This window comes from Aspergillus costaricaensis, assembly GCF_003184835.1.
Source record: "Aspergillus costaricaensis CBS 115574 unplaced genomic scaffold BO79scaffold_19, whole genome shotgun sequence".
Taxonomy (NCBI): domain Eukaryota; kingdom Fungi; phylum Ascomycota; class Eurotiomycetes; order Eurotiales; family Aspergillaceae; genus Aspergillus; species Aspergillus costaricensis.
The window spans coordinates 431,106-458,424 of NW_020291819.1; the positions used below are offsets into that span (position 1 = coordinate 431,106).

At 50.5% G+C, this 27,319-nt stretch overlaps 8 protein-coding genes across 8 annotated transcripts; 3 read left to right on the forward strand and 5 right to left on the reverse strand.

Moving 5' to 3' along the window:
• Nucleotides 1-216: 216 nt before the first annotated feature.
• On the forward strand, nt 217-2,738 carry BO79DRAFT_174851 (acetoacetate-CoA ligase). The gene is made up of 2 exons (XM_025679763.1): nt 217-1,951; nt 2,109-2,738. The coding sequence occupies exons 1-2, from the start codon at nt 323-325 to the stop codon at nt 2,649-2,651; spliced, it is 2,172 nt and encodes a 723-aa protein (XP_025538709.1). The 5' UTR covers nt 217-322; the 3' UTR covers nt 2,652-2,738.
• A 136-nt stretch (nt 2,739-2,874) lies between these two features.
• Nucleotides 2,875-8,721, reverse strand: BO79DRAFT_174855 (ketoacyl-synt-domain-containing protein). Its single transcript, XM_025679764.1, has 3 exons — nt 8,293-8,721; nt 7,137-8,241; nt 2,875-7,084 (listed from the first exon to the last, which is right to left on the reverse strand). The coding sequence occupies exons 1-3, from the start codon at nt 8,640-8,642 to the stop codon at nt 3,065-3,067; spliced, it is 5,475 nt and encodes a 1,824-aa protein (XP_025538710.1). The 5' UTR covers nt 8,643-8,721; the 3' UTR covers nt 2,875-3,064.
• Nucleotides 8,722-9,025: 304 nt separating this feature from the next.
• BO79DRAFT_174857 (putative 2OG-Fe(II) oxygenase family oxidoreductase) lies at nt 9,026-10,504 on the forward strand. Its single transcript, XM_025679765.1, has 2 exons — nt 9,026-9,610; nt 9,684-10,504. The coding sequence occupies exons 1-2, from the start codon at nt 9,366-9,368 to the stop codon at nt 10,411-10,413; spliced, it is 975 nt and encodes a 324-aa protein (XP_025538711.1). The 5' UTR covers nt 9,026-9,365; the 3' UTR covers nt 10,414-10,504.
• A 602-nt stretch (nt 10,505-11,106) lies between these two features.
• BO79DRAFT_209570 (uncharacterized protein) lies at nt 11,107-12,266 on the reverse strand (the record flags this gene model as incomplete). Its single annotated transcript, XM_025682627.1, has 1 exon — nt 11,107-12,266. A coding segment is annotated over exon 1 (713 nt), but the record flags the coding sequence as incomplete, so codon positions are not given.
• Nucleotides 12,267-12,854: 588 nt separating this feature from the next.
• Nucleotides 12,855-14,986, reverse strand: BO79DRAFT_196601 (cytochrome P450). Its single transcript, XM_025681213.1, has 5 exons — nt 14,722-14,986; nt 14,200-14,664; nt 13,583-14,131; nt 13,362-13,520; nt 12,855-13,282 (listed from the first exon to the last, which is right to left on the reverse strand). Exons 1-5 carry the CDS (start codon nt 14,887-14,889, stop codon nt 13,046-13,048), a joined length of 1,578 nt encoding a protein of 525 aa, XP_025538713.1. The 5' UTR covers nt 14,890-14,986; the 3' UTR covers nt 12,855-13,045.
• Nucleotides 14,987-16,424: 1,438 nt separating this feature from the next.
• Nucleotides 16,425-18,003, forward strand: BO79DRAFT_238309 (MFS transporter; the record flags this gene model as incomplete). Its single annotated transcript, XM_025684797.1, has 2 exons — nt 16,425-16,927; nt 16,992-18,003. 2 exons carry the CDS (start codon nt 16,425-16,427, stop codon nt 17,962-17,964), a joined length of 1,476 nt encoding a protein of 491 aa, XP_025538714.1. The 3' UTR covers nt 17,965-18,003.
• Nucleotides 18,004-18,189: 186 nt separating this feature from the next.
• On the reverse strand, nt 18,190-21,200 carry BO79DRAFT_174869 (Zn(II)2Cys6 transcription factor). Its single transcript, XM_025679766.1, has 5 exons — nt 20,709-21,200; nt 20,404-20,613; nt 20,206-20,328; nt 19,630-20,139; nt 18,190-19,582 (listed from the first exon to the last, which is right to left on the reverse strand). The coding sequence occupies exons 1-5, from the start codon at nt 21,129-21,131 to the stop codon at nt 18,386-18,388; spliced, it is 2,463 nt and encodes an 820-aa protein (XP_025538715.1). The 5' UTR covers nt 21,132-21,200; the 3' UTR covers nt 18,190-18,385.
• A 2,715-nt stretch (nt 21,201-23,915) lies between these two features.
• Nucleotides 23,916-26,443, reverse strand: BO79DRAFT_209575 (amine oxidase). The gene is made up of 4 exons (XM_025682628.1): nt 25,989-26,443; nt 25,355-25,934; nt 24,393-25,301; nt 23,916-24,313 (listed from the first exon to the last, which is right to left on the reverse strand). Exons 1-4 carry the CDS (start codon nt 26,328-26,330, stop codon nt 24,084-24,086), a joined length of 2,061 nt encoding a protein of 686 aa, XP_025538716.1. The 5' UTR covers nt 26,331-26,443; the 3' UTR covers nt 23,916-24,083.
• Nucleotides 26,444-27,319: the final 876 nt, after the last annotated feature.

A 27,319-nucleotide genomic window follows, 5' to 3' on the forward strand; every position in this document is an offset into this window, starting at 1 on the left:
TTGGCACCCTGGTTAGTGAGGTCAGTCCAATTCGGGTTTTACAACATAACGTTCAGGTGCGGCCCCTGCCTCGACTTCTCTTTCGGCTCCATCGGATTTTGTTTCCAAACACCGGCCAAGCAAGGACTGATGGTGTCTCCCACACTCCATACTGGCCGGGGAAAATGCTGCTGATGACTGTCCTGTATAGGGAGGCCTTCATTCTCCAGTGTGGCAAAGGAATTGTAGAAGACAGAACGGCGTAAAAAAAGAACGAAAGAACGAAAGAAACAGGAGAAGCAAAGGAAAGAGAAGGAACAAATTTGGGCGGCACTCCAAACTCATGGCGTCCCAGTATCTACACCGTTTGAGTGCCTGGGTGAGCGAAGGTTCCCTTGCCAACCGGTTCATTCAGCTCTTCCAGCTATTCACTCGACCGGATTCAGGCGGAGCAAGGACTGTTGCTCCTGCTCTTGATGACAATGGCCGTTTGCCCGAATCTCAAGCTCGCGATGAGATACTTTGGCGTCACGCTGCTCCAGAAAAGACCCAGATGTGGGCATTCATGCAAAAAGTAAACACCAAATATGACTACTCTTTCCAAACATATCAAGACCTCCACCACTGGAGTATCACGCACCGCAGCGAGTTCTGGGCCGAGGCGTGGGACTTCTGCGGGATCCGATATTCGCGATTTTACGACCAGGTCGTGGACGATGCAGCTCCAATGTGGCCACCACCCGCCTGGTTCAGTGGTGCCAGGCTTAACTTCGCAGAGAACCTCCTGTTCCCTACACAGACCGTGTCAGAGGAAACCGTCGCGGTAATATCCATCGTCGAGGGGGACGGGGACCGCGAATTTATCACCTGGAAAGACCTGCGCGAGCGGGTACGCCGGTGCCAGGCCGGATTGCACAGCTTGAAGATTCAGCCCGGCGATCGAGTGGCGGGATACGTCGCCAATCACAGCACTGCTCTCGTCGCAATGCTGGCTACGACTTCGCTAGGAGCCATTTGGACGGCCGTCAGCCCCGATACAGGCGTCAAAGGGACGCTGGACCGCCTCGTACAGGTCGAACCCCGGCTCCTGTTCACTGATAACGCCGTCGTCTACAATGCAAAGTTATACTCCGTGTTGCCCAAGACCCAGGAGATCGTCGCCAGTCTTCCCTCCCTGGAAGCTGTGGTAGTTGTGCCTACCGCAGCGAGCATCCAGGCTAACCTTCCGGGTTCTGGGCCTGCGTCCTCCATGACATGCTGGACATACGAGGGCTTCCTCACCCAAGGATCCGAGGCACACCGGCTGGAATTTGTCCATATGCCGGCGGAGCATCCCTTGTACATTCTCTACAGCTCAGGCACCACAGGCGAGCCCAAGTGCATCGTGCACGGGGCTATTGGAACGCTGTTGCAGCACAAGAAGGAACATATTCTGCAGAGTGACATCCGGGCGGGCGATCGACTCTGTTACGTGACGACGTGCATGTGGATGATGTGGCATTGGCTGGTGTCAGGACTAGCCTCTGGAGCTACGGTGGTTTTGTATAACGGATCGCCGTTTTACTACACACCCGTTTCGCAGAACATATCGGTCAAAGAGGAGCTGGCTATGCCGAAGCTGATTGACGAGCTTGGCATCACTCAATTCGGGGCCAGCGCAACGTACTTTTCCATGCTGGAGCGCGGAGGACACTGGCGTAAAACCCCATCCATGAAGACGCTAAAGGCCGTCTACTCCACGGGCTCGCCGCTTGGCCCGTCAACATTCCGTTACATCTATCGAGCTTTCGGCCCGCATGTGAATCTCGGCTCGATATCAGGCGGGACGGACATAATCTCCGATTTTGGCGTGCCCTCCCCGTTGAAGCCCGTGGTCACCGGGGAGATTCAAGCGATTGCGCTGGGTATGGCAGTTCAGACTTGTGGGCCCACAGGTATTGATCTGAGTGCGACAGGCGAGCCAGGGGAGCTAGTGTGCGTCAAGTCATTTCCAAGCCAACCGGTAAGTGTTCCAGTCTGTCCAGGAAGGTCCCATTCTTGATATTCATCTTCCCGCCACGGCATCTTTCCCTCACTGTATGATTTCTCCGATGCAAGCGAGACTGATCGATCTCATTCACATCATCCAGATCCAGTTTTGGGGCGCTTCAGGTTCGTCGAGATACCAGTCCTCCTACTTCGCCAGATACCCTGGAATTTGGGCTCACGGTGATCACATCCGGATCAATCCGCGCACGGGCGGACTGATCATGCTAGGCCGGTCGGATGGGACACTAAACCCCAGCGGTGTGCGGTTCGGTAGTGCAGAAATATACAACTTGCTTCAGCATCGTTTCGCAGCGCAGATTGAGGACGGGCTGTGCGTGGGTCGGCGTCGGCAACAGGACTCCGATGAGACGGTTGTGTTGTTTATCAAGATGCGCCAGGGTCAGCGCTGGACACTGGCCCTGACTGAGGCGATCTGCCGTACCGTGCGGGAGGAGCTCTCCCCACGACATGTTCCAGGGTTAATCAGCGAGTGTCCAGAGATTCCAGTGACGGCAAACGGGAAGAAAGTTGAGGTATTGGTGAAGAAGATAATAAGTGGTCTCGAAGATTCGAATGCCGGAGGCTCGGGTACAGTGAATGTCGAGTGTCTGCGGTGGTTTCAGGACTGGGCAAGTCGGAATTGAGTTGAATCATTGCGGGTACTCTATATATAGCAGAATCAACGGAGTCATAGGACATAGTAAACTTCTCTATAAAGCAATGAATATTTCTGATGTAGGTCAAATGTTGGGAAAGGCAGAGAAATTGATTGCATACTATCTCAGCGCGACGGAGGCTGGAACCCCATCACGTGACCTCCCTTACTAGTCCTATCATATTGACTTAGACATGGAATGGCATGAAATGGGGAATGATTATATTCGTATTTGATACTACGAATATCTTGGTTGAATGAAGTAGTAACTGGATACTTGCAAATTCTGTAGATGTAAAAGACACAAGAGAAAGCAGAAACACAGGAAAGGAGAGAAGAAGACAACCAGAATACACCAAATGACGTCGAAGCAGCCCAGTCACATTGGGAGCCGCCCCATCTTCAGCAATTCTGATCAATCCATTTTTTCACCTCACCGATTGTCGGGCACTCGATGAACAAAGAACTCTTGACATCAATGCCGAGCTCATTGCGGAATTTCTCTGACAGCACCAGAGACATCAAGGAATCAACTCCGAGCTGGGCAAAGGTGGCGTCAGCCGTCAGATCACTCATATTCAGTTTTGTCTCTCGCGATATGATTTTGATGCACTGTTCAACAACTGTCGAGTCGGTGCTTTCCGATTCAGGAGGCGTGGTGGTAGTACAGGCGGTCGAAGCCTCACTGCTCAGAGAAACACAGCCATCACCGTCGCTACCACGACCGCTACTACTAGTAGTGCACCGATCCTGACTCACAGGTGCAGCCGCCGCTATATGGCCGGTCTGTACGTGGCTGGGCTTTGTAGTCAGTCCGTTATACCGCGGCTGCGACGACTTGGTGGTTGCCGAAACACTCGGTGCTTGGGTCCCTTGAGGCGCGGGCGTGTGATAGGCGGCGGCATTGTCAGAATCATTGGGGGGTGAAAAGAACCGACTTAACAAGAGTCGTGGCACACGCCGGAAGCGGATCTGGCACAACACACCGACGATAACATTGTCCCGTAGAATGTAGACATCACCTGCGTGCATGTTCCCGGCCTCCACTGGTAGAGGGAACATCCGGACGTAGCTGACATACTTTGCCCCGGCTTCGAGTGGCTTCAGGAGGCGGAAGCTATCACTGCCTGGCGTGACATAGAAGAAGTCTTGTGTGTTGGAGGCATCGCTGCCATTCATAATCAGCCCTGCCAGGTGACAAACACTATCAATCCAGTGAGGTGGCGTGTGCCAGACGCCATGACGATCTGGATTGAGCGTGATATTTGCAACAGCCTCATATTCATGCATGATAAGATTATCTATGCCGCGATACCAGTCGGAATAATCGACAACATTCTTGAAAAGAGTGTATGCTAGGCGCTTAGAGATACGGTTGGCCACGCCGTCGGCGGCCAGGCGCTGCAAAGTCTCAATTCGCCCCAGAACTAGATGCGCCGTGCGGTTCCACTCAGCGGTCCATGCATCTGGATTCTCAAAGCGGACTGCAGCCGAGGCGAACCATTCAGCATCTCGCTCTCCTGTCACAGCACTGACATTGTACCATTTTAGTGACATGTATTGCGATTCCAGGTCCAGGTTTGCTTCGAGTGCAAGTGGCTGAGAGCACCCCTTAACCGTGCTGCTGACCTGGGCATGTAGAACCTCCAGATCACAGACATTCATGTACACCTCCTTTGCATGGGGCACCACCTTGCGATACAGGTAATCACCCACCGCCCACGCCATGTCCGTCCAAATAGACGAAGTGGCTACACCGCAGTTGTTCATGGTATGTCCATGCATGGTGGCGCGGAACTCGGGAGCCTGCATATCACTCAATACGTGCAGTGTGGCCTTCGTGGACTCGATATTCTCGAGCGTCGTTTGGTGGATTGTTGAGGTTCGCAGCCCTGTTGCGGCGAGTGTTGCAGGTGTTTTGGACCCGGGGGTGGTCATGCCGTATTTAAGAAGTGCTTTGTCAAGTGTCCAAGTTCCCAGGTATGGTATCCAATAATTAGTCTCGTTCCAGCTATATTTGGGCAGATTGAGCAATGCGTACGCCTGCTCGTTAGGTCGAAAATATTCATTCCAAATTGGCGTGATGCCTGCCAGGTGCAGTGTCGCAAGACTCTTGGTAAGTGTATAGAGATTTTCTTCATTTCGACGACACGAAGCTGCGAGTCTCGACTCTGGAAATATCTTTCGGATAAGGCCGATGCAGATAGGGTGCGGGCCTAAGTCAACCCAGACCGTCTTACTATCAACCAGGCCCATGTCTTGTGCAGCTTCAACCGCAGCAGCAAACTTGACCGTGCCCCGGGTTTGGCGGCGCAGATATGACGAGTTAATGGTCTTGCCGTCGAAAACCACGGTACCAAGCATGGTAGACAGGACAGGGACACTTGGAGCTTTAAATGGTATGTTTTCGGCAATTTTTTCCAGTTCCTCTACCACCACATCCATCTGAGAGGTGTGGTAAGCGAATGGGATTGCCAGAAGAACACACTTATAGCTGTTCAATTCGAGTACCTTACGAATAGACTCGATGTCGGCCTGCGCCCCACCGAGAACTGTGTCCTCGTGGGTGTTCTGGCAAGATACTTCGTACTCTATATTAGAGGTTTCAGGCACTCGTCGAAGCAGTCGCTCAATTTCTTCCGGCGAAGCCAGTACTGACAGCATGGAATGACTGTACGGCTTGCAATGCTGTTCGGTAATTTGCGCGCGGCGACCGATGAGGTAAAGAACATCCGCAGCTGACAGGACCCCAGCGACTTCAAGCGCTGCGTACTCCCCAAGGCTATGACCGATTACTGCACTAGGCCGTATCCCAAGAGTACGCCAGAAACGCCCGAGGGCAATTTCCAAGACCAAGATGCTGAGCTGGCTCACCACTGGAGACAACACCCCCTCACCCGTGCTGTCTGTGAGAGCAGGCACGACCGACGGGAAGCCCAGGCGTTGAACAAGCTGGTCTAGCTGCAAGACATGGGTACGGAACACGGGGAACGCGTCGAATAGCTCCTGACAGGCCACAGGGTCGGAGGCTCCCTGGCCGGTGAAGGCAAAAACAACAGAGGGTGAGTTAGCTGGGACTGATTGCACTGTGGTTGTAATATTATTGTCGATCGACGAGCGCAGAAATTTCTGCAACCCAGAAATACTGGACACTACAGTAGCAACACGTAGATTGTGATGCGTACGCCGGGCACAGGTCGTGTATGACAAGTCTGCCAGATCAATATCAGGATTCTGCTCGAGGTAGGCAAGAAGGTTACTGAGATTCCCCTGCAGCGACTTCTTGCTCTTGGCAGAGACAGTAATTGCGTAGGCAGAACGTCCATCTGCACTCATAGGACTGACGCGCTGCCTCTGACGTTCCGGGGCATCTTCAAGTAATAATGTAGTGTTTCCGCCATGGGCACCGAAGGAGTTGACCAGGGCGATGCGCTTTTTGGCTGCGGGTTTAGTCCATGGTGTTGTTTGGAATACCAGCCCAGCATTACGCCGGTCCAAATCCTTCGGGAGCTGCGGATTTACCTCGCTCCTGATGCCAATATGCGGGGGAATGGCATTCTTCTGAAACATCAACAGTACTTTGACGAGCGAGGAGATACCAGCGGCTGCCTCACCATGACCAATATTACTCTTTACAGCACCGAGATATAGCCGTTGATCTGCACGGCGCCGAGGCTTCAAAGGTGCAAATACATCCAGAACTGACTCTGACTCTATGGCATCACCAGCCTGAGTACCAGTGCCATGCATCTCAACAAAGCCCACTTCCAGCGGACTAATACCTGCTTTGCGCAAAACACTGCGGCAGTTCTCTTTCTGATGGCCAGCGTGGGGGTGCGTGATCGAAATAGCATCTGCAGAATGATTTGTTGCGGCTGAAAGTATGACTGCTAGAATGTTATCATTATCAGCCTCGGCATCCTCCAGCCGTTTAATAACAACAGAGCCAACTCCCTCGGCACGGCAGTAACCATCTGCTCCTTTATCCCAGACCTTGCATTGGCCCGTTGGGGAGAGAAAGTGGGCGTTTCCCAGACCCGCGTAGTTATCTGGATCTGTTATAATATTGACGCCACCAGCTAATGCGACATCAATATCTCCCGCCCAGAGTGCCATACAAGCCGCATGCACCGCAGCCATCGAGCTTGAGCATGCAGTATCGATGCAAAGACAGGGGCCCGAGAGCTTGAAGAAATAATTAATGCGGCCAACAGTGAAACCTCGCACTCCCCCAGGCACGGCGTAGGTGCCGATGTTCTGCGACGCATTCAGCTCGCGCCAATCATCGCTGGCCTGGCCGTAGTAGCTGCCAATTCGGTCGCGTCTAGTAGATTGTGTACGTCCAATCACAAGACCGGCCATCTCCATGGCCTCGAAAGCAGTCACTATAGCGAGCCGCTGCATTGGGTCTGTCTGTTCAGCCTACGTAATGGGTTAGCCCTCAGTCCCTGCGTCAGTGATTCACGACACATACCTCTTTAGGAGACATTGAAAAGAATGCAGCGTCGAAATAGCCAGGCCGATCGATGAAATTACCATATGGGGTCTGAGCTGCATTTTCGGTCTTGCCAGTCGGGTCATAATGCGTCTCGAGGTCAAACCGATCTGGAGGGATTGTTGTACAGGCGTCACGGCCTTGTTCAAGCAGCTGCCAGAACTCTTCAGGGTCGTTCGCTCCACCAGGCATCCGGCATGACATACCGACAATGGCCAATTTGGAATTTGCAGGGTTATTACGAAGTCGAGGGCCGAAATCCTTGTGAACCCAATCTACCAGGTCATTTTTTCTGATACTAACCCTAGGGTGGTCTTCGGCGATGGCGTCAAGAATACTTTTGAAGATGATGGAGGTGCGGAATGAGTCGATGTGACATGTCTTCGCTCCGGAGAAAGCCCCAATGTGGTGTTGAATGCCCTTGATTATGTTGTCAAGATAGATAGTGCCCGTGATCAACTCGGTGGCGATTTCTGAAAGCAGACCGCTTGCCGTGGTGGCTGTAAAGGGCTTCCCTGTCCGTGATGATATTACAGAGAGTCGTAGCGGCCGTGTGGTCGGAATAAGGGACATCGGAACGTTCAAAACTGCATTAACATCATCCTGGCTGTATATATGGTTGGCGTGGCAAAGACCATCGTACACGGGTAGAGCAAGGGACTTTGAGTATCGCAGGTCACTGGAATGCAAGAAAGCCGCTTTGATACGTGATGGCGGCCCACTGACGCTCACAGAAGAATTATCGGCCGCGCTAATGAAGACCTTGGACATCTCAGGATTTCCCAAGTCTTGGTTAACCCGCGTCAACTCGCTCTGGACCGAGTCCCTGTCCATGCCAGTAACAACATAAGCCCAGCTTGCAAGTGCACCCTCCGGCTGTGGAGCCTCCAGCTTGCTGGAAAAGTCGCCCACGTAAACGCCCAGCCGAAAAGATACCCTGAGACATTCTGCTCCGTTCTTTATGACCTCCGCAAGCGAATCTGAAAGGGCTATAGCGGCTGCGGAAAAAAGGCCTACGCTGAGGCCAGCCACGATGGTGACATCTTTCGGAAGATCGAAGTCGCTGTCAGTTGCCTCATGATGTCTGCGCTACGTCTTAGCAGATGTAACCCAAGACAACCGGAGTGCTACTTACCCAATAAATGAACCAAGCTGTAATATCAGCAAAAAGGCACTTTCCATGGCCGCACCGAGGCCCAACTCTCGTAAATAACCATTCTCAGACAAAGTCACGATGTTGTCAAAATGCGGCACCCGGCTATTCACAGAGTGTGGGAGTTTGGCTATCTCATCCTGCAGTACCAAGATCGAGTCCTCCAGGTACGCACTGAGGAGTCGGAATCGACGGTCCTTGCTGTGCTGTTGCAGGCGGCGGAATAACTCATTCACGTCATCGTTGGGGAACTCGTTGCCGAAGTACACCAGTTTTGGAGTAGGAATATAGTGGGTTGAGTCTTGGCCATCAGGCTCAGAAGATTGACCCATTTTTCAAGAAGGGCTGGGCTTGAGTGTTATGATTGAACCTCTTGACTAGTGGCCGAGTTAGTGAGCCACTTCCTTGAACTCTGCCAGTGTATATATAACGGATCGCAGATGGACCTTATTGCGCCCGGCTTTTGGACAGTGATGGTAGAGAAATATTACCCCTGATATGACTATTATTTCACAAAATCCATGCGTTCCTGGTCGACACTATCGCGGATCGCGCCCCTGCGGTAAAATCCGGTGTTAGTTCTGGGTTGTTATACAAAACCCGAGGGGCAAAAACCATCAGAGTAGCAGGCGGGAGGGTTAAGGAGAAGATACAGACTAATTGGGTTCGGAACAGGGATGAACATCAGTAGCTTTCTTGATTCATTCGAAACTGCAACATCACAGACAAGAAAGAAGGCGACAGGCCGAGGCGTAGATCGGTGCTCGAGCAGGAGGAAAGGAACAGACGAAACAATGTCCGACATCAGCCAGTTCTCTCACTAGCTAGAACGAGTTCTCGCCTTGACTGCGTCTCTTGCATCGACCAAAATCCGTTTGCCTTTAATTTATGAAGACCATGAGAAGCGCTGGCCTGCCGACCAAGCCATACACTACAATTCCAATTCTTGGTCTATCGGGTTTCCAGGGTATAATTGTCCAAATTTATCTATCAATCTAGAACTCGTGAAATTCGATATCATTCCAAACAGCTCCAGCCCCTCTGGACCCAGTACTATGGCCTCCGCTTTACCCGAAGCACCGCTGTCGGTGATTGACTGGGGAAAGTTGAAGTCGGGAGATCCAGACGAAGGCAAGAGACTGCTCGCTGCATGCGAGGGACAGGGTTTCTTTTACCTGGACTTGAGCAGTGCACCTGCCTTCTTGCAAGACCACAAGTCAGTCCTGCGCTTTATGGAAGATTATTTTCATCAAGACTTGACTGAGAAGATGAAGGATGACCGACGGAGCGATACGCATGGGTAAGCTGTCATGCAAACCCTCTTCTTTCAGGAGTGTCCATGTCTGACTGAACCCACCTTGGGGCAAATACAGATATGAACCGGTCGCTACCTCCACCGGAGCCATGATGTCGTTACCTGATTACTATGAATCGCTGAAGGCGTCGCGTGACGAGCTGCATAGTGATAGTAGCGCCCTGGCCCCGGGGATTCGCAAACACAAGGATCTTTTCCATCGATTCGGTAACATGGCCCATGATGTCTCTATGGTTGTCTTGCAGGAGCTCGACCGCCAGCTCGGGTTGGGCGGCGAGTCTGCCTCGTTCAAGGAATTCCATCGTGAAGAGGCCGAGTCCCTCACCACACTGTCAATGTTCCGCTACCCCAAGCAGGAGACACTCGACCTTGGGGTGGGCCACAACAAGCACACGGACATTGGAACCCTGACATTCCTCCTGTGTGAGCAGTGGGGACTGCAGGTGCTATCCAAAGACCCTGCGGGATGGCGATTCGTGGCTCCACGGGAAGGCCATGCGGTGATCAACGTGGGCGATACGCTTCGCTTCCTATCAGGCAACCGCTTTCGGTCGGCTGTGCATAGGGTTATTCCCACACAGCGTCTGCAGCACGAGGACCGCTACAGCATTGCATACTTTTTGCGAGCGGCAAACGATACCATATTCACTGATAGCACGGGCCGGAATATATCGGCTAAGCAATGGCATGATGAGAAGTTCGACGTATTCCGGGAGACGCACGAAGAGCAGGAGAGACAGCCGATTCTCACGGGTGGAATGGAACGTCAAGAAGCCATTGTGGTCTGAGGCTCCAGAGATATGTAGCATCTATTAGTATATTGGTACTAGGCAGAATGGAACTGTGACATTGTTATTTAGCATCTGTGTCATACCGGTCGGATTAGTAGGCATACCTCCGCTTCGAGCAATGGAAAACAGGAACTTAGAAACCATTACTTGCAGTCAGCCTCCATTGCTGTTTCTTCCACTAATGGAACTCGCATAGCTATGAATACTTAGTCACGGCAAATCGCACATAGGATAGTTAGATGGAAGTGATTCTGATCAAGGGTATACATAGGTCGCTCGACCTCCCCGCACTGTTCGCAGAAGTCAAATGACACTACCCCTTTACAAATGACTAGATTCATCCCGGTAAGCATAGACAAAGTTAGTATCCTCTAAATAACTTGGTATTGAGTTCGACTAATCTAGTTCGACTTGACCCGATTGGCCCTCTTTGGGGGCCAGCTCTGCCATGTGAATGGCTTTAAGTAATCACTATAAGATAGATATCGAAACCAATGAGAAAATAGAGAAGGGTCAAGATTTTAGTGCTTATGTTTCTATTATTTTTGTCTTTTCTTTCTTTGAGTAGTGGAGGGAAGGAGGGGGGGTAGCAGAAAACCTGAGGATCCTTCCTAGTAGTGCTGAAATTGATTTGGAGCGCTAAACTCATTATAGTAGAAACTCTGTGGGTGGCCAGATAACACGTGCTTGGTAGTTACTCCGTAACTAACTACCTCTCAAGTCAGTCAGCCCAATCTATAACCTGTGCATCATCTCCAGTCTCAAAGGCTCAAAGTGTTCAATAGTGCTTAACTACATAGAATCTCACGCATCAGGCCCTTAAGTCGGATTATCGCTTCGTCGCTAATCTGGTAGTGCACGACCAGACGGGCACCCATGAACCTCAATCCGAGCTCCACACCGCGCTTAATCAACCTTTCGGGGCCCCAGGACAGAGGCTTGAGGTCCAACCACACCATGTTCGTTTCGACCGGATAGACCAGGTTGCCACCGTGGGTCTCCCAGAAGGAAGCAATGTCCCGAGCAAGAGCATGAGAACGCTGTAATTGTCCGCCCAGAAAGGTGTCCTCGACGGCGACACAGGCCGCAGCGCACACGACCCCGGATTGCCGCATGCCCCCGCCGATACTCTTGCGGATCCAGCGAGCCTGCTGGGTCAAGGCCCTTGACCCGACCAACACAGAACCAATTGGGGCGCCCAACCCTTTGGAAAAGCACAGGTTGATACTATCGAAGCAGGAACAGTAGTCACACAACGACCCTGCCCCAGCAGCCACAGCCTCCCACAAACGTGCCCCGTCCAGATGCAGTGTGATGCCTTGGGCGCGCGCCCACTCGCTGGTGCGGCGACATTCAGCCAGTGGCATAATCACGCCACCTAGGGGGATCTCTAGGACGACCAGCCGTGTAGGGCAGTCGGTAATCAATGTCCCGCGGTTGAAGTGCGCCTCGACATCTGCCTGCGTCAAATAGAGTCCGTTGGCCGGGCTCACACAATCCACCATTGCGCCGCTCAGACTGGCTACCCCACCTGCTTCGTGCGTTACGAGATGACTACGAGCGTCGCAGAGCACGCTGTGTGGCGGGCCCTTTAGTTGCGCTCGTACACCCAGCTGGTTGCCCATCGTACCACTGATCACGAACAGCGCTGCCTCCTTGCCCATCATCTCTGCAACCCTCGCCTCCAACTCCAAGGTTGTTGGATCCTCTCTGAAGTCATCGTCTTGCAATGTCGTGTTTGCTATGGCAGCCAACATCTGTCTTGTTGGCCGCGTAACGGTATCGCCTGTGGTAGTGGGAGTAGCTAGTTAGCGATGTGCCTGTTGACTAGGGAAAAAGCAGCGACATCAAATGTTGAGGATTTGGGGGAGGTCATACTGCGAAAATCAAAGGCAGCCGACCCGGGGTCGGTCCACTCGCTAGAAATCATGGTAGTTCCTTCCATGTTGCCACTCATTGAAACCGGGCTTCTCAATTCATCTAGTTGACGAATCACACTAGTAATAGAAGTGGTCTTCATTTTAGTGCGGAAGAGACCTAATTATTCGAATCTTATGAAGCAAGGCATTTATGCAAATCGTGGCCCTGAGCAGAGAGCACAAAATAATGGAAACTATGCCCCAAGGCTCCGGCCAAGCACCTGTCCCTAACACCGAACCTGTCCTAGGTGGGCCATAATCGACAGGGTCGTCGAATTCGGGTTTTGGCATCAAGTCCACTAAAACCCGTCCAGAGCCCCGTCACAGCGAAACCCCCTGGTTTACTTACCAATAGGTTGGGCACGCTCCAGAGGGGAAATGGCAAGCACAAGGGGCTAGACTACTCGTTTAGGATCCGGGAGTCTTCCGATCAGTTTGCTCTGTATGCAAATACTACTAGTGAACAAGAGAGTTTTCTCAACTCAGATTTGGGGGGCAGAAACAGACAGGTTACGCCCAGCCAAAACCCCTTGATATAACTATTTTCTGTATCTGAGAAAGACAAGTTATCTAGATACATCATCGCCACCAAATGACTTCGAAACGCTCGTGCGTAGCGTCATTTCCTCCTCACTCGCAAAGCTTTGTTTCTGCGACTTATGCATACCTCGATACCTTCTGTATTGCTGCAATCTTGCGATATGCGCATTTTACTTAGCGCCACCGTTTGCGCGGCCATTGATCTTGACAGCTGTACTGTCGGGAACGCTCCGGGCATTGGGACCCGGGCGGAATTTCACAGGAAGATCTTTCTTGATGAATACACCGTACGACTTCTGATCCAGCCAGTCCTTGTCGACCTTGCCATCAAGCTCCAAGTCATAGTGCCACAAAAGCTTTGCCGTGATCAATCGGGACTCGGCATTGGCGAGGTTCTGGCCCAGGCACTACCCACAGAGACAAGTCAGTCCATGTTAATTCTGGCCAAGGAATACTCCTTGCTATGGTGATTGCTGCTGAACTCACGTTATACGCACCCAAACTGAATGGGTGGTATGCCTCATGATTGTCATCAAGAAATTCGGCAGGTGGGTCGGATAGGAACCGTTCGGGGCAGAAATCCAGCGGGCGCGTAAAATAATCGGGGTTTTGGGCAATTCCAAAGAAAGACATATTGCAACCCGTCTACAAGTGGCAATATGATTAGCAAGGCCAATGATGAGAAACCAAACGGAAGCCACACTCACACCCTCCGGAATGAAAACTCCCGAGGCATAACCACCGCCACGGGGTGGCGTTCGCCAAAGCATGTTGATGACCGGTGGGTACAGCCGCATAGTCTCATTGAGACACGCAGTCAGGTATTCCAATTTGTGTACAGAGACCAGATCGATTTCCTTAGGCGATTTGAAGGATGAACGAATCTCATCGACGAGCGTCTTCATGGCATGAGGATTGGTACCGAGGAAGTAAACCAGACCAGTGAGTAGCGTCGAGATGGTATGGGATCCGGTGCCCACCAGGGTCACAGCGGCAACCACCATCTCTTCTTTAGTCAAGCCCTCGCCACTTGCATTGTCGTCTGCACTTCTGATGGCGATCTTATCCCAAAAGTCCCCGCGGGTGCTGCCGGTCTTGATACGTTCCTCGACACGAGCGCGGGCGTACTTGAAGTTATTGAGACGAGCGAGCTGAAGCTTCATGGGGATGAAGTACGGGGCCAGGAACATCAGACCGCGCTCGCGGAAGAGGAATTTGAGCTGGGTGTCGAAGGCAGTCTCGGCAAAAGTTTTCATCTGTTCGCATCGTGTCAGAGTGGCCAAGGGGAAGGGCAGAAATCGGGTGCAATGGAGGAAAACTCAACCCATTCGTGAACCTCGCCATTCTCAATGCAGTTGAACGGCTCGCTCCATCCCAGGTCACTGATGACGTCGAAGCCCACCATCACGAACCATTTGGTCACATCGATTGACTGGCCCGTACGCGCAAAGTCGTCTACCTTGTTGATGAAGATATCAATATACTTGGTAATGAGGTGTTGCTGCTCTTGCAGACCCTTCTCAGAAAATGCGTGGTTCAACAATCGTCGAAAACGAGCATGGTATGTTCCCGCGGTGTTCATGATACTCTGAGGGCCGTTCTTGCCCTGTGGCACACGCTTGGGGTGGCGCGGCCATTGTGCCCTCCCAGGAACTTTGGCAAAGATGTCATTCCACGCCGCGTTATTGGTGAAACTGAGTTCGTTGGGGCCGATTCGCGCAATCTCTCCGTACTTGGAGTGCACCTTAGCCGTCTGCTGAGGAAGGCGACCTGTCCATTGCCAGTAGTCCTGCCTGCAAATTAGTAGCGAACAAGGGAAAACAGGGGAAAGACCAGATAAATATACCCATGGTACTTTGCTGAATTTGCACAGCAACGGTCCTGGGATATTGGCCAGAGGATGGAGGAAAATGTTATAGAAGACGCCACAAAAGTACCACACCACCCAAGTACAAGCGAGTGCTCTCAAAACGAGAGCATAATTCAAGCTCTCCAGATAGCTAGATAGAGCCATGACCGCGATGGGTTGATTGTGATTACTGGAGTCGAGGACCGTCGAGGCGGAAGGAAAACCTACAAGTTGTAGGAATGAGTTACTGCGAGAGGAAGATTTAATGCTTAGAAGAGAGGGTTTTATCAGCTGCTTTCGCCTACAATCTTCTTAAAATCATTACTTCAGCTTTGGATCGCACTAGGCACTAAGCCCGTATCGAAGATTTCTGCCCATATTGGATCGGAACCTGCATGTGGAACGGCTCTGGACTTTGCGGATTTTGTTGCGCCAGCAGAATCCGGGTCATGAGATGCGGCCAAGCACCATTCAAAACGTACAGACGCCTCAACTGATGGCAATCAGGTCCTAAGGTGAAACTTCTTTGATGCGAATTCAGTTCGAGAGAATTGAGAGAGTGAAATCTCCTCGCTCCGGCTTTTCCTTCCTTCCTTCCTTCGTAACACTTAACACATACCAGAAACATGTACTTTTTTAAAATCATTCTTCCCCTAATCCGCATTCTTCATTTTATCCTAATTCCGACTTACTCAACCCCACTTGCACTAGCACAACCATTCAGTGTCATTCCACTACCAAGGTGACTCAACTGCTCATTGTACTAACTATTCCACGTAATTTTCTCCTTAATGGGCAAACTACATCGACACATTGTTTCTGTTTCTGTCAATTTAGAGGATGTCATAATCTGGAGTAGTTTATAGTAACTTTGTATTTATTATTTTAAACTTACATGACACATGATCAGTAGACTGGAGAGGGTATAACCGTGCCATTCTAATAGTAGTAGTTAATTAGATGATTCTACATTTTTAATGCCTGGTTTAACATTATTTCTCTATCACGTGCCTTTCTTTTTTGGGTAAGATATGGTTTCATACCTAGTGATAGTTAGTACTTATTTTTATTACCTATTCTCATATCTGACTTTGCTCTCAATTGTGACAAGGGACATCATCAATGGTCTTGGGTCCTTACTTACATGGCTGGAGTTGGTAATAAGTATAAGAGGGGGGAAACAAAAGAAAAAAGAAGAAACAAAAGAAAAAAGAAGAAAGAAAAAAAAAAAAGAAAGAAAGAAAGAAAGAAACAAAGAAAGAAAGAAAATAGATGAATGCAAGCATCAGACTCATGTACAACAATCTAGCAAGCTTCCATCTGCCTAAGGACCCGACTCGGGGCTTTTCTTGCTCGTGGAATATCCAGAGAGTAGGTATCATGATATGCCCGGCATCGGAGTGATGGCTTACCAGCTCCCGGGCCCGATCCAGGGCTGCCGCCTATTGGATAACTCATCGGTCCTTGGCCAGCAATTCGGGACCGAAGCAAGATCCGGCTTTGTGATTGGTTGCTATACGCACTCGTTGCATAGAGTACTACTAGGGCTGTTCAACAAGGACTAATAGTATAATATGATATATAACGAAACACAGGTTGCTCCAGATGAGCCGAGATTTCCTCCCTCGGAGTCCCATTCAGAGTCACAAAATACACCACCACAAAGATCACATACGAGAAAAATGAGCGAAAAACATGCAATGGCATCCAAGCATGACCTTGAAGCGGGCCCCAAACCGATCACCACCCCCGAGCCTCCCAAGGAGGCTGAAACCGACAAAGATCCAAACCTCGTCACCTGGAATGGAGACGATGATCCGGAATTTCCCAAGAATTGGCCGAGGGGCCTGAAGTGGAAGAACACCTGGTCGATTTCACTGTTTGTCTTCATTTCGCCCGTTTCGTCATCGATGATTGCCCCCGCCCTCGATGATCTCGCCCAGTCGCTGGGGATGCATTCGGAAATCGAAATATATCTCTCATTGAGTATCTTTATTCTCGCGTATGCTATCGGTCCTGTCTTTTTCGGTCCGGCATCTGAATTATACGGTCGAGTACGTTTACTTCAAGTCAGCAATGTGTGGTATCTGGCCTGGAATCTGGGGTGTGGGTTCGCGAAGACCAAGGGGCAACTTTTTGCTTTCCGTTTCCTTGCAGGTATTGGTGGCAGTGCACCGCTAGCTATTGGAGGAGGAGCCATCAGGTGAGTACATGTAAAGATGAATTGATATACCCACCTCGCAGAAAAAGCTGATCTCAACTGGCAGCGACATGTGGTCCGCAGAAGAACGGGGTAAGGCCATGGGTGTTTATACTCTTGGGCCACTCCTAGGACCAGTAATCGGTCCGATCGCTGGTGGGTTTATTGCCGAGTATTCAACCTGGCGCTGGGTATTCTGGTCTACCTCCGCTGCTGCTGTCGCAGTGCAGGTAGTTGGGTTTTTCTGGTTGAAAGAATGTCATCCGGGCACGCTATTACGGAAGCGCCGTGACCTTCTTGCTAAGGAGACAGGGAATGGAAACCTCCATACTGGGGAGGTAGTCGAGACGCTGGCTTACAAGCTTCTTCATGCGCTTGAGCGGCCGGTGCGGATGTTCACGACACAGCCTATTGTCCTCTGTATGGCACTTTATATGGCCTACCTCTTCGGCGTCACCTATTTGATGTTTGCGACCTTCCCTGATATTTGGTCCGACGTCTACCACGAGAGCTCTGGGATTGGAGGTCTCAATTATCTTTCCATCGCGATTGGATCTTTCATCGGCCTCTTTTTCAACCTCAAGCTGGTGGATCGCATATACAGAATCTTAAAAGCCCGGAACAACAATGTTGGCAAGCCCGAATTCCGAATGCCGTCATTGGCTGTGGGTTCAGTTATTAGCACCATTGGGCTCTTTTGGTACGGCTGGAGTATTGGAAATACTCACTGGATCATGCCGAACATCGGGGCGCTGATATATACCATGGGTACCATCTCCTGCCTACAGGGCATGCAAACCTATATCGTTGACAGCTACCAAACCTACGCGGCCAGCGCCATGGCTGCCTGCGCTGTGCTTCGGAGTTTGTGTGGTTTTGGATTCCCACTCTTTGCTCCTTATATGTATAACAGACTGGGTTATGGTTGGGGCACCAGTGTGCTGGCCTTCATCGTCATAGTGTTTGGATGGGGTGGGCCAATGATTTTCTGGAAATTTGGGCCCCGGCTACGTGCCATGTCTGGATATGCATCTGGATAAGTGAGGCAAGAACTTGACACACGGGGAGGGCTGAGTGAGAGACGGTAGGTAGCCATTACGAGGTGGAGATTGTATTTTCCGCCTGGATTGAATTCGGCAGTAGGAAGTTATCACTGGGGCAGATGGAAGGATGATTGGACGGGTTGTACTACGAGCATTGTATTAGTATTTACCAGTTGCCATAGAATAATAGCTCCTATTCAAATGCGAGACGATTATGACTTAGTTCGTTTGTCCTCTGAATCTAGTGCACCTTCTGAACGAATAGCAAATCCTAACTCATAGACCTGGATGTTGGTAGAAAATCGGGTCTACGCACACATATCATATCCTTCCTACTTATAACATCTATTTCTCTGACTTCAAGGGCTTCCGTCGGCAGAGCACCATTCAAGCTTCACCTGTCGTCGTTCGCGATTGTTCAAAAATAATCCGATTGCACAGAATGATATGCGTCCGTTGTCAGCAGCATGTCGTCCCGCGCATGTACATCGTCTATGGGCATTGTAGCCATATTCCAGCTCTGATGTCCAAGTTGCGGCTGGGATACGGTGAAAGACGCCGTGGGCATAATGGATTCGCTGATTGGCATGTCACCACTTAGTTGGGGATCAATTGGGGTGTGTTCCTCAGCAACCATGGGCACCAACGGGTCAGTAGCAGAAACCTCCACTACCTGGCCTGCACCGAATTCATTACTATTTTTCTGGAGTAACGACGACAGCTTCTCCCGAGTCTTATTCATCATCTGCACCAGGTGTGCTTGGGCTAGTTGGCAGCTATGCGAACTTGGAAGCTCTTCGTGCTGTCTATATGAAGCCTCAATAATTGGCCACGCCCTCCGAACAGTTTCCACATCACTGCATATGTTACACTCCCTAATTGCTGTGGACAACGCGAGGCATGGAATGGTGATGTACCAGCGAAAGCCGCTCCCGCGAGGATCGGTGCAGAGCAGGTGTGCCTTTTCTAGATTTTGCAAAGACCATCGCAAGAGACTTGTATCGCCTTCTAATCGCGGAGATGCCAGTGAATCATAGCGACCCGTTTGGCTACATCGAAACGGTAACAGCTCTGATAGACGGATCGCCGATACAATCGATTGGGTACTATGCCAGGTAAACCAGGCATACGGAGAGGACTCGGGATCACAGTAGTGTAGCAATGTGAACACTTGCTGTTGGACTTCTCGAGACAGTTTGTGTCTTCCTGCGGCAGTGCTGCAATCGGGTGAGCCAAAATTGAGTGCTCGACCGGCTACTTGTACGTGATATGTCACAAGAGCAAATGTCGTGTCCGTGAGCTGCTCCTGTGAAGCAACTGAGTACTCTGTATTCACGTCGAAATCGGAGTCATTGACATGTGCCACATTCGGAATTGCACATGCTGCGCCACTGTGTGTTATAAGTGGCTCGGAGCGTTGCGCAAAGGACGCCTGAATGTCGACAAGGCAAACAGTGAGCCACAACCGCAACCGCATCTGCTGTTGGAAGAAAGATTCCCGAGCCCCAGGGTGGTCATTTGGCCCCTGATCCAGCCTCATGGCTCTCGCGAGCCTGACAGCTAGGGCAACGAGTGCCCAAGCAGCGGTGTCCTTGTCTTCGGATCTTCTACCAATCTTCGGTGAATTAGTGGCAGTCGCTAACGGTATCATTAAACACCTACAAGATACAGAATGAAGGCTTGAAGGACGGTCATATCTCTCGATGTCAGCAACCCAGCCTTCTCAAAGGCGCCTTCACATAATTTGCGATGCACGGCCATGATTGTCGATTTGCTTCGTTGGAATGTGGCCTGACAATGTGCTTCTGTCATAGTGTTGGCTGCAACATAGCAAATAGCAGATTCCAGCGCTCTCACCGGAATATCATCCTCGGATGATTCCAGATATTCAGATGCCCCATCTAGCATCCATTTGCTGAGGCTAGGCCGGTGTAGGATCTTGATTATTGGATCCACGTTTTGGAGGTATACCTGGCATAACTTGCTTGCTCCAAGTTTGTCACGAGGCAGTGACATGAAGCTAGGGGACAGCGAATTACCGATGCTCAGCATGCCGAGAGTGCTGGGCCCGTGGTTTACGGAATTGCGCCGCAATGAATTTGTTTTCAATCCTCTATCGCTTGCGCGACCGGGAGACGGCTCCAAGTCAGTTGCTACCGACGGGTCATGCATCTAGTGAGTTTTAGTGTATAATGCTTCTCAAGTGGGATGATGGGTACGTGTAATGAGTGCCCTTACCCCATTGCTTGTAAATTCGGCCCAGATATCGTTGCCAGAAATCTCCGGGCATCGTCTAGCAAGACTTGAAGTTTGGATGGCGGGAAATTGTTGAGTCTCTAAGCCTAGAGTCGTTTGGACTAACTGCATTACCTCACAATCCTGTTAGCCGACAATCCCTTGTCTCAGTCTTATCGCACTGCCATATGAGCGCTTTACCATCGTATTTCCCCCAGTGTTTCCGATTTGAAGGTTTTCTTGAGCGTCTGCAATCCTGTTCGCCTCGTTGATCTTGACTTTGTCGGCTCCTGAATCTTGCAAGAGGCTTTCGAGCTTCCGGATATGATGCGACAGGTCCCCAACGATGGTTCCAAGATCGTTCTTCGTTGAGTCTGTAGCGGATTGTATCTTCTTGCTCACTTGTGAAACCTGGATGTTAATGCTGCTCTTAGTATTTTTGAAATAAACAAATAGTATCCTAAAGAGAAACAAAGCCATCTTAAAGCTGGGATTGAGTTGCTTACAAGTTCCTGCAGAGCACTTCCCTCCTCAACAGGCCCCATCTTATTTGTTTCACCCTCCGGAATAAGTCTCTCCAGCCCATCCACGGGTGCACTCGAGCCCCCATACTCGGTTGTTGACGTCGCTTTGGGATTACTGAAATCTCCGTAGCTTTCATTAGCTGAAGGAGATGACGTTCTGGACCGGGCAGGGCGTCCGTATCGACCTCGAGGGAGTCTTGGGCGATAAATGGGCATACACGCAACACCAGAGGAAGTGCAATTAGAGCATGGGTCAAGCTTATCACACTTGAGCTTGCGGTCTCGACACAAGACACAACTAAGCTGTGGGACAGTCCGATTTTTCTGCTCTTGGCTTGGAGAACTGGCCATCCCCGGGCGACTTGAGCGCTGCACAGTGTTTGCTTTTGATAGAAGACGCGGCATCCCCTATGTATGAACTCGGGGAGCCTAACCAGCTGAATGATGGCAATTGATAGTACTAAGGCTTTTGATTAATAGATAGAAGGGGAGAGGCAAAGCCCAAGCCGCACAACACCCCTGGGTCCCAGTCTTATATGTACACTAGATAGTAGCAGATAGCCGCAAATCTCACCATATCTTGGCACGAGGAAAGGCTGCATTGTAGTGGTACTTGATCACAGAGTGGGGAAAGAAGAGGAGGAGAACTCACATCGACGATGAACTAGATGCATTGTTTAGCTTTCTGACGGGTTGATCGGACCAACAGCCTGATATAGAGGGCAACCATTAGTGGACAACTCGCAGATTTTGCGGTACCTACTACTAGTACTCAGTGCCTAGTAGGGGTTCGTAATATAGCCTAAAGGCGTGTGATTGGGTGACTGACATACTGAATCACCCAATGCAAATATTTCAATTGGCCAATATTTCTACGCGCCCTATGCAGCCCATGTAGACTACTAAGCACGAGGTTTACACCAGCAGTGTCTGCTGATAGAGGCGCAGCTAAATCGGTGACCGGCGGAAACGGATGGTGCTCGCCCTTTCGGGTAATATCAACATGCGGATATCGCATGTAGGTGCTGCAGGTCCAGGATCACGAGAATGCTAGCAAACAGTTTTCTAGTACCCAAGGAAGTTGCGAGTGTATTGAAACCAAGTTCGTCACAGTACTATTATTACTCTGTGGCTGCTGCACTGCACTGCAACGCTGGACAGTACCAGTATTTCAGATAAATACTCAGCTCATATCTTCCATTGGCTACTACAAGCTTCACATACTAGTGAGTACTACACTAGACGTCCGCTGGCCTGGAAACAAAGAGAATATCTGAAGAATATAATCGGAAGGCATGTATTTTATAGTAAGAGAGACACAAAGGCATTCTTTACATAAGGCCATGTATGTCGTCAAGTCGTGTTAGTCAAATATCCACGTGGGAACCAAAGCTCACACTTTGTAGATCCCGGCACGGTTCATGGGCGGGCCGTAGTCTCATAGGAATTGGATCGATTGACTTAAGAATGTTCAAAGTAACATTACATTCACACATAGGCAGCACCATCATACATGCTTGGTTGTTCTGTCCTCCTATAATGCCAAATCTGGGTAACAGCCGTAGGAAATAATCGGAAATCGTCATTTTGGTGATTTCTTCCGCTGATTCCAGTTGCAATGTTTTTATCCGTTTCCCCATAACTAGTGAACTAAGTGAATGGCCAGGGCTGAATAAGCGCTATTCTAAATCCGGCTAATGAGTACTGTACCTACTACTAGGTCCTTACCTATAGCAGCTGGATCAGAACTCAGGCCCCTTTCTTCTGTCGCTGATTGGCTCCGGATCAAAGATACCTTTACTCGGGATTCTGGCAAAGAGGTTGTCCGGATTTTCGTACTTCTATAGATAATCAACCAGGGGTGGAGAGGCTACTGGGAAGGTCTAGCGAAATGTTTAGCTATTCATAGTATAGTGAGCTTTATCTTTGAAGACCTTGGAATCAGTCACTTTCCCCCTAACCCCGATTACTAGTACTGGATTCAGCTACTTACTACTGATTCCCAAAAAGAAAAAATAAATAATATAATATAATATAATATAATATAAAAAACAAAATGAACCACTTGCCCAAGACGGGCTAAGAAAGTCTGTTGTCCGCTTGTCTCATGTGCCATGCATCGCTCTCAACGTTTCATGCGTAACTAGCGGTTACCTCTTTTCCTTTCCTTTTCTTTTCTTTTTCTTTCCTCGTCTCTTTTCTCCCACCATCCCTCCCCTCTTCCCTTCTCCGGCCTATCCATCTGTTCACAAACCTATACATCTACCACACATACGAGCCGTCTTCACATATAGGTACATATATCCCAACTCTCCCTGAACCCCTACTCAAAACTCGAACAGTTCCGTAAAGTACCAATCTACACATGAAGCGACTACTAGTAGACTAACAAATCATGGACCACGTCCCACAAGTGGAGGTTTTATCGTTCATCTAATTTTGGACTAAGGACATTGTTCCTCCGGCTAGATTCGCCGCCTGGAGTACGATCTAGGATCCTCAACACATCGTCAAGACTAGTCAAATTGAAAGATCAATCAAACCAAATCGAACGTGTGTAGGGAGTACTCCTCACGAGAACTCCGTACCAAGTAGTACTAGCCAAGTAGTACTAGTACTACTAGTCACTCACTACACTGCGCGCTTTCCCCTCCAGTAAGAGCTGCCAAGCCTATCCATTATCTGGGCGCCTAGCCTTCCGACAGGGGTTAGAATCCCACGAGGCTTTACACAGTTCGCTTTCGTCGCCGGGCATGCACTCGAGTAAGGCCACCGCATTAGGTTGTGTGGTATACTCTGTTGGCTGGCATGGATGATTGCGTTTGTGTGGCGGCGGGCCAACCAAATTAGTAGGATTCTCTTCTTATCGCCCCACAGTGAGTGGCGGGTTTGCTACCAGGGTTGAGGTGTCTAGAACGTAGTACTAGCATGGTGGGATCGCTAGTAATTGAGGGGGTGTGTCTCTGCCTATGCTTCACAAATAGATGAAGTTCAAAGATGGGTAACAGGCGTGCCCCATGTCATCTGTACTGGACTAGGTTGCATGGTGAAGTGTTATGGTGGTGGGTCGTTCTCTCAGAGAATTCGCCAAAGCGGGGATAGTATGAGGTGACGTGCTGCTAGTCATATCATGTCAAACTACAAGTACTAGGCTAAGGGGCTGGAGTGTCGGTGCGGAGAAAGGCTCGCCTTGGTAATATTTTTTGCTGACTGCAAGTCCCTTCATTTCATAGTATATACAAAGTCCTAGTCATAACGATCCCTCCAACGCCAGCAACGTGCTATTTATCGTGAATCATACACCTCCCCTGTCCCATATGCATTGCAAAAGTTCTAAACAAACGTCCCCCTTTCCCTCTAATCCATGCGCTTGTACAGCTTGGCCTTGCTGGATCCACTGCAGCAGGAGGGAACTGCTGCAGCAGGTTCCGGGTGGAGAGTAGACTTGTTGAAATTCTGCGAAGACTGCGGGACGTCCACGGCTGGGTTCTTCGTGAAGAAGCCGTCAGGACGGAGCATCACGCTGATGCGTTCCATGGGCATGACGGGGAAGTCTTCGACACGGGGGTTGTGGGTGAGGCCGAATGCTAGAATGAGCGTGTTAGCTGAATCATCCTTGATCTCTGTACATGAACAACAAAGGGGGTAGGGAGTGGTAGGACTTACTGTGCCAGAGAACCACGTCTTCGTTCTCAGTAGGGTCATTCCGCTTGGACCAGGTCTCCACGCCAACAGCGCGTCGGCTCTGGTTGGTGAACTCGCCCGCAGCATACAACTCATCGTCTTGGTATCTGGTCACCCAGATGGGCTTGGTGGCGAATTCGGCACGGCCGTAGCCAATGGCTCTCTTGCTCTGGAGGAGCATTTGGCTAGGTGCCGGGTGGAGCTTGTAGGAAATGGGCTTGTAGGTGATGGGGTTGATGACGTTGTCGTTGCGAATCTTGAAGACCCGGTTGCGGTTGATGTCAAGGTCGGCTGAGCCTGCCTTGTCCATCACAGTCTGCTCAGTGGTGTAGCCTACTAGCCAAGGGTTCTTCTCATCTTCGGGAAGAGGTACACTCTCCTCATAGTAAACAGTGTTCTTGTGGCCATCCAGGGCCGGGTCAATGCGGAAAGAGAACATGTGCTGGTGATAAGGAGCCATCACGCCCGGACCAACGTTGGTACCCCACTTGACAGTCTCGCCATTGGTGTTATCAAAAGGCACCGTCGATAGAATTCCGGTTGCGCGCACTTCCAGTTCAATGTTGGCGGCCTGGTCGAAGATGTAGGCAAAGATGTACTCGTAGTTAGCGACGGTGCAGATCATCTGCAGGACAAGCTGGCGGTTGCGGACCACGGTAGCAGCGCCGGATCTGTAGTTAGTGTGCTTGTGTTGCAGGCCATTGTCCTGCTCGTGCATGCAAATGATGTTCTTCAGCAGGACCGGGTTTCCCTTGCAGTCAGCCCGGTAGCCGTCGAAGTACTTGATATGACCCAGGCAGTCGCAACCCAGCGTTAGCTGGTTGGCGTTGAGACCAAAACCGACATCGCCAACGTCGAAAGCTTGCTTGCGGTGGTAGGGAGCGCGAGGGTCTATCATCCACATTAGCATATCTTTTACATAAAAGATGTCCGGTTCTGCCTACCTCCGTAAGGGACGGTCATTTCTGATACCGCAAGGCGGTAGAAGACGCTGCGGTTATCATAGGTGACGTTGTAAAGAACCATGCCCTCCCGGTTGTTGAAGCCAACCCTGAAGCGCCACTTCTGCCAGTAGACAAAGTTGCCATCCACCGAGAAAGAGGGTCCTTCGGGTTGCTGCACAATGTAGGGCTTGAGGTCTGTCCGAATGGGCTCATCCTGCAGGTCATGGGCGTATTGGACTGCCTTGACGGGCTTCCAGGGCTGAGTCTCAACGGTCTGTGCATCCGACCCACCCGGTAGATAATCCATGCGGATCAACTCATGTGTAAAGGCATCGAACACCGGGGAGAACTTGCAAGGCAAGGAATAGTGGTTGTTTTCAGGGTGGTCCACTTCCACCATGTACATGAAGCACTGGAACATGCGCCTCGACTCGGTCAGACTCTCGGTACCGTACATCCACGGGTCATTGCAGACAGTCATGCCGGGGGGTAGCTGGAGCTTTGCAATTTCCGCCTGCACTGCGGGGTGCTTCATGCAGACTTCTTCGATAACGGCCAATTCATCGATATCTACTGGAGGCTGAGGCTAGCTGTTAGCGTAAGAACAATATAGGTCGAATCAGAATGTACACACCTGGACTCCCTCCGGTAATTCCTTGACGTAAACGACGGATGCGGTGTCCGCGTTCATCAACGCCTTGCACCATGCGCCGGTATCAAGGCGGTAGAAGTAAGAGTAAAGAAGACGCGCGGGCTTCGGAGGAAGGGGTTTCCTTAACCTCTCAGCCTCGATGTATGGGACGACATCCTTCTTGATGGGCTCGTGGATATCAATACGATTGTAGCGCAGCTTGACACCTGGGAAGGCAGCTTCCAGGATGCGGACAGCCAAGCGGATTTCTTGAGGCCGGACGGGATCAAAAGGGTGAGGGCTGGCCGAAGTGGCCAAGCTGAGCCCCTGAGATGCAATTGACATGTTCAGAAGGCGCGTGTGTGTGCTTGATGGGAGAGATGATGCGACTGGGGAAATGATGAAAGATAGATTGGGACAAAGTCCTTGGGGAATCAGGTCATATCAAGAAGGATGAGATTGAACAGCAAGTGTCCATTGCCCGGGGGCAAACCGAGATATATGTAGTCCATTGAGCACATCTCCCTTTCGGTGCGGGAACCAACACAAAGACAAAAAAGGGAAGCTCATGGAGAAGGTGAAGCCGCAAGAGACCCAAGGATCTCCACGGTCTGGATGGACATGCCTAATTGGGACAAGTGGGGCGGCGGTAAGTCTGGGACTGCGGCTTCAAGATCTCGACAATTTGTTAATCTGCCATGGATTGACAGCCTGATAGCCGCCGTGCATTGGTCATAGAATTCCCCTTGCGGTCTCCCTCCTCCGTTTCGGGGTCCGAGGAACGCGAGGATAAGCGATGTTAATATGGCACATTCATTCCAACAACATATCTGGTCCGTATAGTGGCATCCAGCAGATCGGACTTGACGATAAACTTCCCCCCTTGCCGCCGATAACGGCTGTCTTTTCCTTATCTCTGTAGCCACATGCTTGCTAGATAAACGAGTGCAATTGTCAGTCCTCGAATGTCATACTCGATCATTTGTTATCCTGCTATTCCCAATCACTCACCCGGAGATCTTCAGCAAAGGAATATCGAAAAGCGGGGGAATCTTCTCCATCTTCGATAAAAGCTGCCAAATCTCAGCGTATCTCCTTCCCTTTTTGGTTTAGCGCCGACTTTCCCCGGCCTTCTTGGAGGCTCGTCCTTCGTCTCTCTTTCTGTCCTTCAACTATTTTCATCTGGTCTGCTTCAAGCAAGGTACACTTGCTTGGTGACTCGGACTAACGGTCAACCGGCTGATTTTCTGACAGATCCATTGGCTGCCGGCTGTTCTCCATCTGCTTAGTATCCGGCTGATGCAAGTTGCCGACGCGGAAATATACATCTACGA